Here is a 14415-nt window from a genome sequence, read left to right as displayed (position 1 = left end):
CCTCTATCTAGAGCTATCTTTATCTTTCTGACGATGAGCCCAGTCTAATTCATATTTGCCCTCAAAAATGTGGAAGGGGGCATGTCTTCTTTGTAGAAGCCAGTGCGACACAAGCAGTGTGGGTGAAATGCTCCTTGAGTCACCCATAGCCTCTATGCTCTCCTCTGTCTGTTGGTACTGTCTAACCTAAGCCCTTGGAAAGTTAGGACTGTTACACATTTCCGTATTTCTAGGAAGCTAACACAGTTTGTTGAATGAATTAGTGACCTTTACATTAAGAACTCACTATCATCAGGAGACTAGAAGGATCCCAGAAATTATCTTTCCTGAAGCCACACTCCCTCACGGAAAACAATTTCTTCTCAAAACCAACATTTCTCTTTGTACCTGGTCTAGTCTTTCAACCTACCTAGCATTACATTTCTTCTGTGCTCTTATAATGACCTATATCTTCTTGATGTCTGCTGTTACGTGAGCTGTTAAGCATAGTTATAGATCTGCAGTTAGCAGAACACTACATGAAATTAAGGATTTAATACGTGTTTTATAATATGATAGGTAAGTGATGAAAATGATCACGTGTTAGTTTTGCTCTTGGTAGCACCTAAGATAGTGCTTTGCACAAAGCCAGTGGGTGTTAACTAAGTTAATGACTCTGTCAAGTCATTGGCAGAGCCAAAAATAAAACCTGGGTGAATTTTACTTTCAGTCCTATAAACTTCACGATGTTTTCCTTGCAGCCTTGTGGTATGTGTTACAAATGTTGATAATTGAAATGAAGAACTTGGTGATTTTACCTCTACTATATTTTAATATTTTTCAGATGGCTCTCAAATAATCCCCAAAGTCACAGAAATAATACCTAAATATGGCAGCATAAATGGAGCAACAAGGCTGACTATAAGAGGAGAAGGTATGGTTGCTTTTTTTTTTTTTTTTGCCAAGGTTGAGGTATTTTCAAGACTATTTCATATTTACAGTTTTATGGTTAAACAAACAAACAAACACCACTGGAGTTGTTTCTTCACTTGGCCAGAGTGGTAAAATTCTATCCTCTTTGATAGCTAGTGAAATCCACAAGAGTCTTTATCAACTTGATCATCTGAATTCTTATTATACTGGCTTGCTTAACATCAGGATCTGGATTAATGACTGAACTAAAAGGAATGCAATTAACCCAAGTCAGCAATTATTTGCTTTATTCTTCATAGGTCTAATGACATTTAATTTATTTTAAGATTAAATAAAACATTTGTGGGTGTTGGGTAGAATATTGATAAGAGAGTATAATAGAGAAATAGTATGTTAATGAAAGAGGAAAGGCAATAGAAAACAAAACTTTAGATTCCTTCTCCTGCCACCTAACCTCAGGCTTTATAAAGGTTTGAGTACCATATGTGGTTCCCCTTCTTCTTGCCTGGTCTTAGGATGAAACATAGAAGGCAATCAGTAAATATATTTAATGCACAGCTTTTCCAAGGGTTAAATAGAAATATGTGTTTCTTTCAGCCATAAGACCTTTGAAATATAAATGATACCAGTATTCAGATACTTAGGAATTTTTTAACAATAAGAAACATTTAAAAATATTAGCAAAATCTATTATTTGGTCTTCAAGAAATGAAAAGTTTTTATAGTTAATGGAGATATTTAATTATTTTGTCATATAATGTAATGTCTTTTAATGTTTCTGATTTCTGCAGAATTCAGTCTCTCAATGATATGCTTAAAATGGTTTATGCTTCCACATTACAAACAATATATTTTGGATTAAAATGTTACTTTTTAGAGTTAAGACCCATGAACAATGTAATTGTTACAGATTATTTTAAAGATGGCTTTAACCATATGTTTCTTACATTGTAAATTGCTGATAAGATGGTATGCTTGAAAGTTATTGGGTTTTAAACAGAAATTCAAATGCCACGAGAGAAATGCTCACATTAAGAAAGAAGAAGGGCTGGGAGCGGTGGCTCACACCTGTAATTGCAGCACTTTCGGAGGCCGAGGTGGGCGGATCACGAGGTCAGGAGACCGAGACCATTGTGGCCAACATGGTGAAACCCAGTCTCTACTAAAAATACAAAAATTAGCTGGACGTGGTGGTGCACGCCTGTAGTTGCAGCTACCCAGGAGGCTGAGGCAGGAGAATCGCTTAAACCCAGGAGGCAGAGGTTGCAGTGAGCTGAGATCGCACTCCAGCCTGGTGAGAGAGTGAGACTCCATCTCAAAGAAGAAGAAGAAAAAAAAAGAAAACACCCAGCCATTTTCTTCTGTTTCCAGACCTGAACATTTTCTGATCTAGGAACTATGGCTTGAATTTAAGCCCATAGACCCAGATCATCCCTAGTCTGACATAAAAAAAACCCAAAACATTCTATTCTTTAGAAAGGTATCCTTTTAAATCTAGATAAAATGTAATTTTTTCCCTTGTGTGGACGTTCTGAGGCAACTAGGCTGAGGACTCTTAATTGTAAAGCCCAGAGTGTCATTTGGTAAATTTCTGCTTTTCTCATCAGTACCAGTTTCTGAATGTGTTTGGTATTGCAGATACTTACACCTCCTGATTTGTCTTACAGTCCCCTGCCTTAACTACATATTATAGATGACTAAAAATGTGTTCTCATATTTCTTTCTCAGAGGCTCAGTCTGAATACTGCCTTATAGAGGCAAAGAATAGAATAGTGGTCATTGGGAACTGGGAGAAGAGGAAGTGGAGGAGGGGTATTGGTCAAAGGGTACAAAATTTCAGTTATGCAAATGAATAAATCCTAGAGATCTACTGTACAGCATAGAGCATATAGTTAACAATACTGCATTGTATACTTAAATGTTTGCTAGGAGGGGAAATCTTGTAGCATATTCTTATCAAAAAACATTTTTAAATAAATAGGGCAGAAGGAAACTTTTGGAGGCAAGCGGTCTGTTTACGACCTTGCCTGTGGTTGTGACTTTTTTTTTTTTTTTTTTTTTTTCACTCTTGTCACCCAGGCTGGAGTACAGTGGCACGATCTTGGCTCACCACAACCTCCGCCTCCTGAGTTCAAGCAATTCTCCTGCCTCAGCCTCGAATTACAGGTGCCTGCCACCACATCAGGCTAATTTTTTGTATTTTTAGTAGAGATGGGATTTCACTATGTTGGTCAGGCTGGTCTCAAACTCCTGACTTCGTGATCCACCCACCTCAGCCTCCCAAAGTGCTGGGATTACAGGCGTGAGCCACTGCACCCAGCGTGGTTATGGTTTTATGGGTATATACTTACATCCAAACTCAGAAAGTTGTATACATTAAACATATATAGCTTTTATATGTCAATCATAGCTCAATAAAGGAGTTTAAAATAAATTAATAGATGCTATTTAATATAGGCTTTTGGGTGCCCATAATATATACAGAATGATATCTACAAAATGATAATGAATTTGCAAAATGCACCAGAGCTTTTATAGCTACATAAATGAACTTAAAGTTTATTTGGAGGGACTATATTCATGAAAATCACCAGGGTTGTGTCTGATAGATTCTCTGTTTTTAGAATCGCATGCAGTGCTAATTTATCAATTACACAAGAACAAATTCTAAATGGAACTGTAAATTCTAGATGACTATCTAACTACTGGCTTCATACTACTTTTTAAAATGTTTTATTTTTGTAAAAGTCATTATAAAACAGTAAAATATTATAGAAATACTTGACTTAGAAAGTGAGTTCTCTGAAATTCTACCCAGTAGAAAGATCTACTGTTAACATTTTTGTGTATCCAAATGACTTTTGGCTATTTCCAAACATAGTATGGTATTGACTTGTAAACATTTGCCACAGCATTACTTTGTTTAAAAGGCCGTGGTTGTGTTGGGCACATTGGTCTGTGCCTGTAATCCCAGTGCTTTGGGAAGCTAAGGCAGGAGGATCACTTAAGGCCAGGAATTTGAGACTAGCCTGGGCAACCAGCCTGGGGAATATAGCAAGACCCTGTCTCTACAAACGAAACATTTAAAACATTAGTCCACCATGATGGCCTGCATGCCTGTAGTCTTAGCTACTTGGGAGGCTAAGGCGAGAGGTTTCCTTGAGGCCAGGAATTTAAGGCTGCAATGAGCTATGATTGTACCACTGCACTACAGCCTGGGTGATGGAGCGAAACCCTGCTTTAAAAACAAAACCCCACAAGACTATGCTTCAGGAGATATAGATACATAATTTTACTCTTATGATGCCCAAGGCAAAGTGTTTTGAACAATGGCACGATTCTAGAAATTACTATACCTTCTTCTGAGATGACTAATTTGATTAAGAGCATTATAATTTTGATAAGTTCTGGAGTGTTTGTAATTATATTGGCTTTGTTACTTTATAGTCATACTTTGTATTTCTCAATTGTCTTCTTTGATATTTATCATGTTTGTTTTTATTTTAAAAAATCAGTAAGAGGGGAGGAATAACATTTTACTTTTGGCTCCTTTTTCTAGCTAGTTCCCTTATAATTTCTGGCACACACATTTTTGTTGAAGTGTTGAATTACATACTTTTAATAATGTTACAGAAAGCATATGGACTTTGGTTCAGTAGGACTGGCTTTCAATTCACCTTTGCCATTTCATATCATGTGACTGGGGCAAGTTACTTAGCTAAGTGTCAGCTTGCTCATCAGTAAAAGGGACTATTAATTCCTACCTCTTCGGACTGTTTCGAATATTGAAAAGGATGATACATCTAAGGTACCCAGTATATATTATAAACTCTATACATTAGAGCTATTTTTGTTTGTATTATTATTTGCATTTATGTTATAGGTCTGGTTTAATTCTTCAGGAGTTGTCTTCCATCTATCACACTGTATCTTTCTTTCCCATTGTTTTGAATGCTACAACTTTTAAGTAGGTTAATACATTTTCAACACTACGTTTTTTAACTAGAGAAAACAAAACAGCCTGCATTCTTCATGACAAGTGCTGGCTTTCATAACACTGCCATTTTCTGTGATAGCAGCCCAGGCGTTCCTTTTGGATTGCTGCTATCAGGAGACCCAGGTTTGCGTGCCTGGCAATTCCTGTCTCCAGTATTTCTGAAAAATTTAAAAAAATACATCAACACGTCAGGAATTTCCATCCGAAGCCTCATCCTTTTCCATTTCCAGAGTACACTCAGCCTTTCCTGTAATCTTTGTGACTTGGAGTACTTCCAGAGGTGGTGTTTTTATCCTCAGTCATTTGTTTAGAATTATAATTTTTTTTTTTTTGAGGTGGAGTTTTGCTCTTGTTGCCCAGGCTGGAGTGCGATGGCACAATTTCAACTTACTGCAACCTCCGCCTCCTGGGTTCAAGCAATTCTCCTGTCTCAGCCTCCCAAGTAGCAGGGGTTACAGGCACCTGCCACCACTCCTGGCTAATTTTTTGTATAGTAGAGATGGGGTTTCACCATGTTGGCCAGGTTGGTCTCAAACTCCTGACTTCAGGTGATACACTGGCCTCGGCCTCCCAAACTACTGGGATTACAGGTGTGAGCCACCACACCTGGCCTAGAATTATACTTTTAAGTTAAAAATTTTAAAAAAGAGGACTACTTTGTATTTCTTTTTAACTCTTTGGAATTAGTTTAAAAGTCAGAAATATTTATATACTTTTTAAAGCAATATTAATAACAGTATTTATGAATTACTGTTGATTTGGTTCATTGTTTTCCCATAGATTTTACTCCTAGGACTTCTTCACATATGCTGTATATATTTAACACTATAGTAACTGCTAAGCTGAAAATGATATCATATTTTGTTGGCATTATTTTTCAGAATGGTAGTTGTTTCGAGAATGCTAAAGAACAGATACACGTTACTTATCATTGATGTGACACGTACCTGATAGGAATATATATATACACCACAAGTAAAACTTTCCATTCTTTAGTTGGTTGCCAGGAGCTGTTCTGTGTGTTCCAAACTGAATGCGAACACCAAAGATGAGAAAAGTTGCCAAAAGCTAAGAGTGGGTTTACATGTAACTTGCTTTGCAGTGTTTTCATGTCTTTTCACAGTTCCATTTTAGTAATAACTACCTTTCTAGATTCGAAATTGCAAAGCCAATGCAAATGTCTCTCACATGTGACTTTGGTATTTATATTGTACCTCAGCTTATGCTGGATGAGTTATTTGGTTAAGCTTAGAGGAATAAAATGATATTTATTAGACTCTCTACCCTTTATTGAGTTTCTGCTTACTTTTCCAACATATCAAAGAACGAACAGCCTAGGAGCTAAGAACATAAGGGCTGGAGGAAGTCTACAGCCTGGGTTTGAATCCCGGCTACCCACTTACTGATTCTGTGTTATTTTATTTTATTATTTTTTTATTTTTTTGAGACGGAGTCTCGCTCTGTCACCCAGGCTGGAGTGCAATGGCGTGATCTTGGCTCACTGCAAACTCTGCCTCCCAAGTTCAAGTGATCCTCCTGCTTCAGCCTCCTAAGTAGCTGGAATTACAGGCGGGCACCACTGCATCTGGCTAATTTTTATATTTTTAGTAGAGACAGGGTTTCACTGTGTTGGCCAGGCTGGTCTCAAATTCCTGACCTCAGGTGATCTGCTCGCCTTGGCTTCCCAAAGTGCTGGGATTACAGGCATGAGCCACCACACCCGGCCTCTGTGTTATATTTAAAAAGGGATATTAATGATTAACCTAAATCTCAGGATTTTGGTGATAAATAATAGGAGCATGTATCTATTGAGATCTTAGCAGATACCTTATTAAGCCAGGTACCATGTTAAACATTGTCTATAAATGATCCTTTATTATTGCTAACAATCCATTAAGATAGATTATGGCCACTTTTCTGATGAGGAGACTAGGCTAAGAGGGGTTATATCTTGTCCAAAGTCATAATGGCAAGGGAGTGTTAGAGCTGGGATTCCAGGCCAGAAGGTCAAGGTCCAAAGCCTGGGCCCTTTCAATTAAACATCATGGGCTCCTGCTACGTAGCTTTACCAGAACTGGTGGTGAGAGGCTTTGGTATCTGATGAACATCAGGCACAATGAAGTCCTGCTTCCAGGCCTACAAGAAACCAGAAGTATTCATGTTGTCTAGCAGACCTTTGGGGAACACTGAAAATGCTCAATAATTTAAAAAGCAGTTGTACCACAGATATCTTCTGGCAACCCCAATTCTGCCACTTCAACTATTAAAGGTTGTTGAAGATGAGCACATATTGTAGTAATGATTGTTTTGTTGAAACATTTTGAAAACTGCTAACACTGTAAGCTAACAAATATTTATCTTTTTATAACATTAGTATTATAAATGGAATATATTATAGTACTGTTTGTCATATTACAAATAGTATACACGACATTTAAAGAGTTAAATCTACATCTCTGGGTTTACCTTTTTTTTGTTTACTGATGATAAGTTTATTATTGTATTATGGGATGATATTGTCTGTAGATAATTACATTCTGAAATTTAAATAGCTCATAAATTTACAATGACATGGATACAAATTTGTTAGTGCAAAAGAAAAATTTTCATAGTTTCAAATATAATACTACTGCTTAATTTGCCTAAAGTAGAGTTTTACTGTTAAGAACCTGTGATAGGGAAAAATAATATTTAAAAATTTACATACTGTTAGAATTCAGAATTTAGGAATTTTAGATAGTGAAGTAATCTGGGCAAAAACTGTTTATTTCCTCATTTAACTTTATTCCAAAGCAGTATAATATATAAAATTCCATAGATGTGTGTAATTTACTTTGTGAACTAGAACAGTATAAGTACCTTTTTAACACTTTTATTAGGAGAACATTTAATTATAGGATTTAATTAATAGAACACTAAAGTCATTCATAGGTTTTATTTCTTGGGTTTATTCCAAAAGTGATTATTGTTTCAAAAATATAAAATATTCTCATGTGGCATACAAAGCTTAATCTATATTTAATTGCTTCCAAATGTAGTTTTGAATTTTCATATATTTATAGAAAGATTAAAGTAATTTTTGTCTCTACTTCACATTATCCTTTTGTCTCTTTCTGTTAGATATCCTATCAGCCTGCAAATATACTGTTATTCTGCCCACCTGAAAAAAAGTAAAAGAAAAATCATCAGCCTTCCCCTTGCTCCACACCCCTCTCCAGCTACCAACTCATTTATCTGCCCCTGTTTGTAATTAAACTCCGAAAAATGTTAGCAATATTTGTCCTTTTCACTTTGCTGTCTTCTGATCTTCTCTTGAACTCATGCCATTTATCCCATTATTTATCCCATTGTTCACTGAGACACCATCTTCACTGCTGCCCCTATTCTATTCTCAGAACAGGAGCTAGTGAATCTTAGACGCTGTAAGTCACATGATGTCACTCCTCTGTTTCAAAGCCTGCAATTATTCCACACGCTTAAAAATAGCCTAAGCACCTTCATTTCTGGTCTCCTCTCCTATCATTTCTCTTCACTCATAATTCTTCAACCACACTTGCTATTATCTGAATCCACACACATGGTCCCACCACAGGGCCTTGGCACATCCTGTTCCTTCTACCAAAAATGCACTTCCCATAGATAGCCTCATGACTTGCTCCCTCTGAAAAACTTCCATGACTGTCTATAATACATACATCCTGTGTTCCACTTCACATCTTCATAGTATCACCTCTGACTTCAGTCATAAATGCTGCAAAGTGGCCCTAAGGCTCTTAAGTCACTTTTCACTGTCAGCCTCCCTGATAGGCAGAGCCATGATCAGTAGACACAGTTGGTAAGTTTGTAGGCAGGAAAAGTGATTTATGGTAAGAATGTACATGGGCTCCTGGGCAGTCAAAGAGGACTTCACGAGTTGGTTAGGAACTGAAGGGAACAGGATTGGAAGATCAGAAATTAGAATGTCTTAGAAAGAAGCATATGAAGGGACTCATAACGGTGAGCATAAACCATGCAGATCTATGTGTCTTAAGTTAACTCCCACAAGAGAACATCCCCCACAGAGGAGATGGAATAAACAGATGGATTGGATGATTCATCCAGGAGCTTCTCTCCATGGCCACCACAGTGCTATTGCAGTGGGCCCATGAAGAATGGTCATGGGGTATAGGCCTTGCATGGACCAACAGCATGGACTCCCTTTCACCCAGGCTAAACAACCTACTGCTATTGCTGAATAACTGAACTGCCAGCAGCAGAGACCAACACTGAGCTCTCAATAGGGTACCACTCCTCAAAAAGTCTACCCAGCTTCTCAGTGACAAGTTGATTACAGCACTTCCCTTCTCCCATGGAAAGAGCAGAGATTGATTGTAACTGGAACTGACACTCCAATTGTGGACTTTGCTTCCTTTTTCCGCAGTTCTCTGTCAGCACCATCTTCTGAGAGCTTATAGAACCTGATATACTGCCATAGAATTCTATAAAATATTACCTCAGAACAAGAAATGTATTTTATAGTGAAAATTTTGTGATACTGGGCACAAGACCATGAAATCTGGCTTAGTAGAATGATGGGACAGCCTGTTAAAGCTGTGGCCAAGATGCCAACTTGGGGAAAAGCATCCTGTTGGGTGGGATGGTATCCTCCACAACATGCATTGAACCAGTGACAGACATATGCTGTTGTTTTGTAATAGACAGATGCATAGAGCTGGAAATAAAGAGTTGCTTCCCTTCACCGTCACTTCCTGTTATCCAGAAATTGAATTTGTGCTTTCTGCCTTTGCAGCTTTACATTCTGCTGGATTTGTGGTCTTAGTTTCCAGGTAGAGAATGCTCCCATCATGGGTCACAATATGGATTCCACTGAACTGAAACTACCACCATTGCCTACTCAGTTTGAATTCATCAAACCTATTTGATATATGACCAGAGCTAATCAGTTCTAATTATCATAAAGAAACAGGGTTGCTTTAACTTAATTGTAGTTAAGGAGGAGTAGGTCTGGAATTCAGGGTATTCATAGGGATATTTCTTGGCTTCATGTCCAGTGATTACTGAGAACAGCCAATTGCAGCAACCACCACCTTACAAGGGCAAGGCAATTAGGGGCTCCTATTTCTCCAGGATGAACATTAGTGTCACCCCATTAGCTACAGTGCTGGCTGCAGGTAAGGGAAATCTACAATGGCTGGTAGCAAGGGGACATGGTGAAAATTAATTATAGTTTTAGAAGTAGTTATATAGTAGTATAGCCTGTAGCTTGTCCCTCTAACCTTAACACAAGCTTGTCCCTCTTGTATTAAATCTTAGCAGAGATCTCAGCTGGCTACCTCTAACACTCTTGTATTAAATCTTAGCAGAGATCTCAGCTGGCTACCTCTAACACTCTTGTGTTAAATCTTAGTAGAGCTCTCAGCTGGCTACCATCTCAAAGACTTGGTGATGGATTGTGCTTAATATGTAGGCCATGAGTAGCTATGTGTGATATAGTGGATAGACTGAATCAGATGCCTTTTATACTCAGCTTTACATCCTCTCTTTCTTAACTCTAATTCTAGTTAGAGCTGTGGCAAATAGTTCCTTATGTACTTTGACTCAACTTATGCTTCCAGCTTCTTGTCTGAGTTCTAACACCCTGTCTTTGTCAGTTATTCAAGGACTTGCCTAATGCAGTAACTCCAGACTTTGGAACTCATATACATATACCTATGTGCAGTGTGAAAGTGCAAAAAAAGTTATTTCCCCCAGAGAGAAGCCTCTACCAATGGGGACCAGATTTGATGAAGAAATGCTTCTTGCCATCGATTTTTTGATTTGGAAAGACATGCCATATGTTCCTTAGAAATTCCCAGCAACATTGAGCCCCAGTTGTCCTCAGCGGTGCCCAGCTTTCTTTCCTTACATTTTGCTCTCTCTCATACCTAATAGCTCATTGCCCAAATAAATTATGTGCTGGCAAATCCTCACCTCAGATTTTGCTCTGTAGAAACTTAAAACAAAGACCTCATCCTTTATAAAATAGTGTTCTCCTCCTCTACTCTTTTTAGTCCTTTTAGCCTGCCCTTTTCATGGTACTTATCACCCCCAGATATAGAATCTGGTGCTATGTAGGCTCACGGTAGGCTTTCTGTAACCTCGGGCCCGTCATCCACAAATCGAACCAACTGTGAATGGGAAGTACAGTATTCACCAGATGTGGAATCGGGATGCTTGTCCTGCAGAGCTGACTACAGCACTTGAACATTGGTGAATTTTGTTATCCAAGGGGATGCTGGAACAAATCCCCATGAATGCTAAGAGATGACTCTATCTATCCTCCAGCAATACGTTTATGAGTAAATGAAATAAAGGCTAAATTTTGTGCTTCAAAAGAAGATTACAATCATAAGGATAAATATGAAATAGGTTAACTGCTTACTTCAGTACTGTTTATGAAATCATTTATTGTATGATTTGATATCAGGTGACAACTGTTAGGTCTCTGAAGATAGAATACCATTAGTAATAATTAAATCTTCTTACTTTTCCAGGTTTTTCTCAAGCAAACCAGTTTAACTATGGAGTTGATAATGCTGAGTTGGGAAACAGTGTGCAATTAGTTTCTTCTTTCCAGTCAATTACTTGTGATGTAGAAAAAGACGCAAGTCATTCAACTCAAATTACATGCTATACTAGGTCTGTTTTAAAGTATCTTTAATAAAATCGTTTTCATCATATCAGAAGTTATAGTTATGAATGTTAGTATTATAATAGTTTTATTACCCTGGCTATTATAAGTCATATTTTTCTGATGATAGATTATTATTTTTCATTTTGTGATGTTTAGACTATTTTATGCCTTTATTATATTCAATTATAATTGGCATGATAAAAACATATTCTATATCTTTTCCCATGTTATTAGTGCTACTCCCTTGTTGTCAAGCTTTTTTAGCAGATAAATGACTACTATTTAATTGTAGTGATGTGCCTTAAAATACCAAAATTATGCTTTTTCTGTTGCATTTGATTAATTTTTTTCAAAATATTCACATAGCCATTAAGATTAAAGATAATCATTTTGTATTGTGACATTTTAAGTGACATTTTCAAGTTCTTTACTATCAGCCCAAATTAATGTATGTTATTAGCAACTTAGGAAAAATCACTTAAAATTGCAACTTTCAATATTGACCTTAGAAACAGATAGCACATATTCTAGAGGATTTCGTTTATGTTAGGTTTGATGGCTGTTCTTCACCAGAAAAAGCTTACTTAGGGGAAGCTTGATTAACTAGTACTTTTTAAGAAGCAAAGCCTGGAATAACTGATTATACCAAGGTGATATGTTACTATTTTAAATGTTTATTATTGAATTTGTTGTTATTACATTTGTTGTCCTTTATAATACTACCAACGTGCATAGTCAGAATAGGCATTTGCCTGAAGTTCATGAGGTTAGAGTTTGCAATGAAGAGTTCAAGATGGAGATAATTTTTCCATAATATAGAATGGAACTTTACTAGATATCAGTTATGATGTTGGACACTTTCTGTCAAAAATGGCACGCAGTCTGGGGCAGTATTTTTCATTAATACTGTACACTAAATAAGAGAGGTATTGCATGTCTCATATATTCTTCATTTTCCTTATAGAGCAATGCCAGAAGATTCCTACGCTGTTAGAGTCAGTGTGGACGGGGTTCCTGTTACAGAAAATAACACCTGCAAAGGTCACATCAACAGCTGGGCATGTACCTTCAACGTATGTAGGAATCTTCTCTTCAATTTCTATAGTTGATCTTGCTTTCCTTCTTGCAAAGCTGAATTTTTACTTTATAGTTTTACAGATTATCTATTTCCACATTTAAAAATACGTTAGCATGTAACAAAGGATATTTTCTCTCAATTTAAATTGTCTTCCATAGTAATTGAATGTCTGCTATTTCTAATTTATTTCCCCTCTTTTACTTTTATTATTAAATTAAACTTTCATACATTCAACATGTTTTCTTGTTCATATTTTCCCCTTTATCTCTACTTCTACTCTTAGTGTGATTCTCCCATTTCCTATTTTCATCGAAGTAACTACCTTTCCTTTCTACATAATTTCTAATGTAATGAGATAAAATGTACCTGCATGCGGTGTAAGAGCCTCTCAAAATTTAACTGCCCTAAATAGAAGTAGTAGCAGTAATACATTCTCTTCTAAGCATTATCCCATATATTTTTAATAAATTATATTAGTTTTAAGTTGTCAATTACTGAGTACTACAATGTTCTAATATAAGATGAAATACTGAAGAAAACAGTAATGACATCTGTCTTCAAGAAGCTTCTCTGATTCCAAAATACATTGCCAAATATGATTCCCAGATATCTCTGGCTTTCTTCTCTATCCCCAGATGTGGAACTGTGGTTTGTTTTCTGGTATGTCACACCTAAATGGCTTTAAAGCAACCTAAATTCAGCATATCTCAAACTGCAGTTTTGTATTCCTCCTTAAATCTACTTTTTCTCTGATTATTTCTCACTATCTCAAGCTAGAAACCTGTTACCATTCTTGGTTTCTCCCTCCCTTCTCTTTCAGCCCCATAGCTATTAAGAAGGAAAACCATGATGCTCCTATCCTCTAAATTAACTCTTAGGTTCATCTTATTTTTATCTTCTTTGCTATAAGACAGTTACATTAAGAATATTGTTGAAATTTAATAATGTAAGAAATTATTTCACAAAACTGGAAACAAAACAGAGATAAGTTTGCATATTGACATTATTCTTTTTATAGGCAAAAAGTTTTAGGACCCCAACAATAAGAAGCATCACACCTTTATCTGGAACGCCAGGTCTGTTATATGACATCTGAAATAACTTTTGGTTTCATGGTAAACAATGTGTTTATTTTTCAGTATGTAAAATTAGTATAATGCCTGCAATTTTTAAATAGCATTTTTTTTTCATTATAAAAATAACTATCTGCCAGGCGCAGTGGCTCATGCCTGCAATCTCAGCATTTGGGGAGGCCAAAATGCAAGAATTCCTTGAGCCCAAGAGTTTGAGACTAGCCTGGGCAACATCATGAGACCCTGTCTCTAAAAAATAAAAATAAATAAATAAATTAGACAGGCTTGGTGGCATGCACCTTTAGTCCCAGCTACTTGGGAGGCTGAGGCGAGAGGATCACTTGAGCCCAGGAGTGTGAGGCTGCAGTGAGACATGATTGAGCTTACATGACAAAGCAAGACCCTATCTGGAAAAAAAAAAAAAAAAAAGGCAAAAACTACCAATTTTTGTTTGTTTGTTTTTTGTTTTGTTTTTGTTGTTTTTTTATTTTTATTATTTATTTATTTATTTTTATTATTACACTTTAAGTTCTAGGGTACATGTGCATAACATGCAGGTTTGTTACATATGTATACTTGTGCCTTGTTGGTGTGCTGCACCCATCAACTCATCAGCACCCACCAACTTGTCCTTTACATCAGGTATAACTCCCAATGCAATCCCTCCCCCCTCCCCGCTCCC

General features: G+C 36.8%; 1 protein-coding gene across 1 annotated transcript in view; it reads left to right on the top strand.

Moving 5' to 3' along the window:
* The first annotated feature begins 725 nt into the window (after positions 1 to 725).
* The window catches only part of PKHD1L1 (polycystic kidney and hepatic disease 1 (autosomal recessive)-like 1), a 168118-nt gene continuing 154428 nt past the window's right edge, over positions 726 to 14415 (top strand). Inside the window, exons 1-5 of the mRNA XM_011968382.1 lie at positions 726 to 747; positions 824 to 913; positions 11443 to 11587; positions 12547 to 12655; positions 13679 to 13736. Coding sequence (XP_011823772.1) covers positions 726 to 747; positions 824 to 913; positions 11443 to 11587; positions 12547 to 12655; positions 13679 to 13736 — 424 coding nt within the window. The remainder of the gene's footprint in view (positions 748 to 823; positions 914 to 11442; positions 11588 to 12546; positions 12656 to 13678; positions 13737 to 14415) is intronic.

Source organism: Mandrillus leucophaeus, unplaced genomic scaffold (genome assembly GCF_000951045.1).
Source record: "Mandrillus leucophaeus isolate KB7577 unplaced genomic scaffold, Mleu.le_1.0 Scaffold840, whole genome shotgun sequence".
NCBI classification, from domain to species: Eukaryota; Metazoa; Chordata; class Mammalia; order Primates; family Cercopithecidae; genus Mandrillus; species Mandrillus leucophaeus.
Note: the sequence above shows the minus strand (reverse complement) of the source record. Positions and strands in the feature narration are given on the sequence as shown.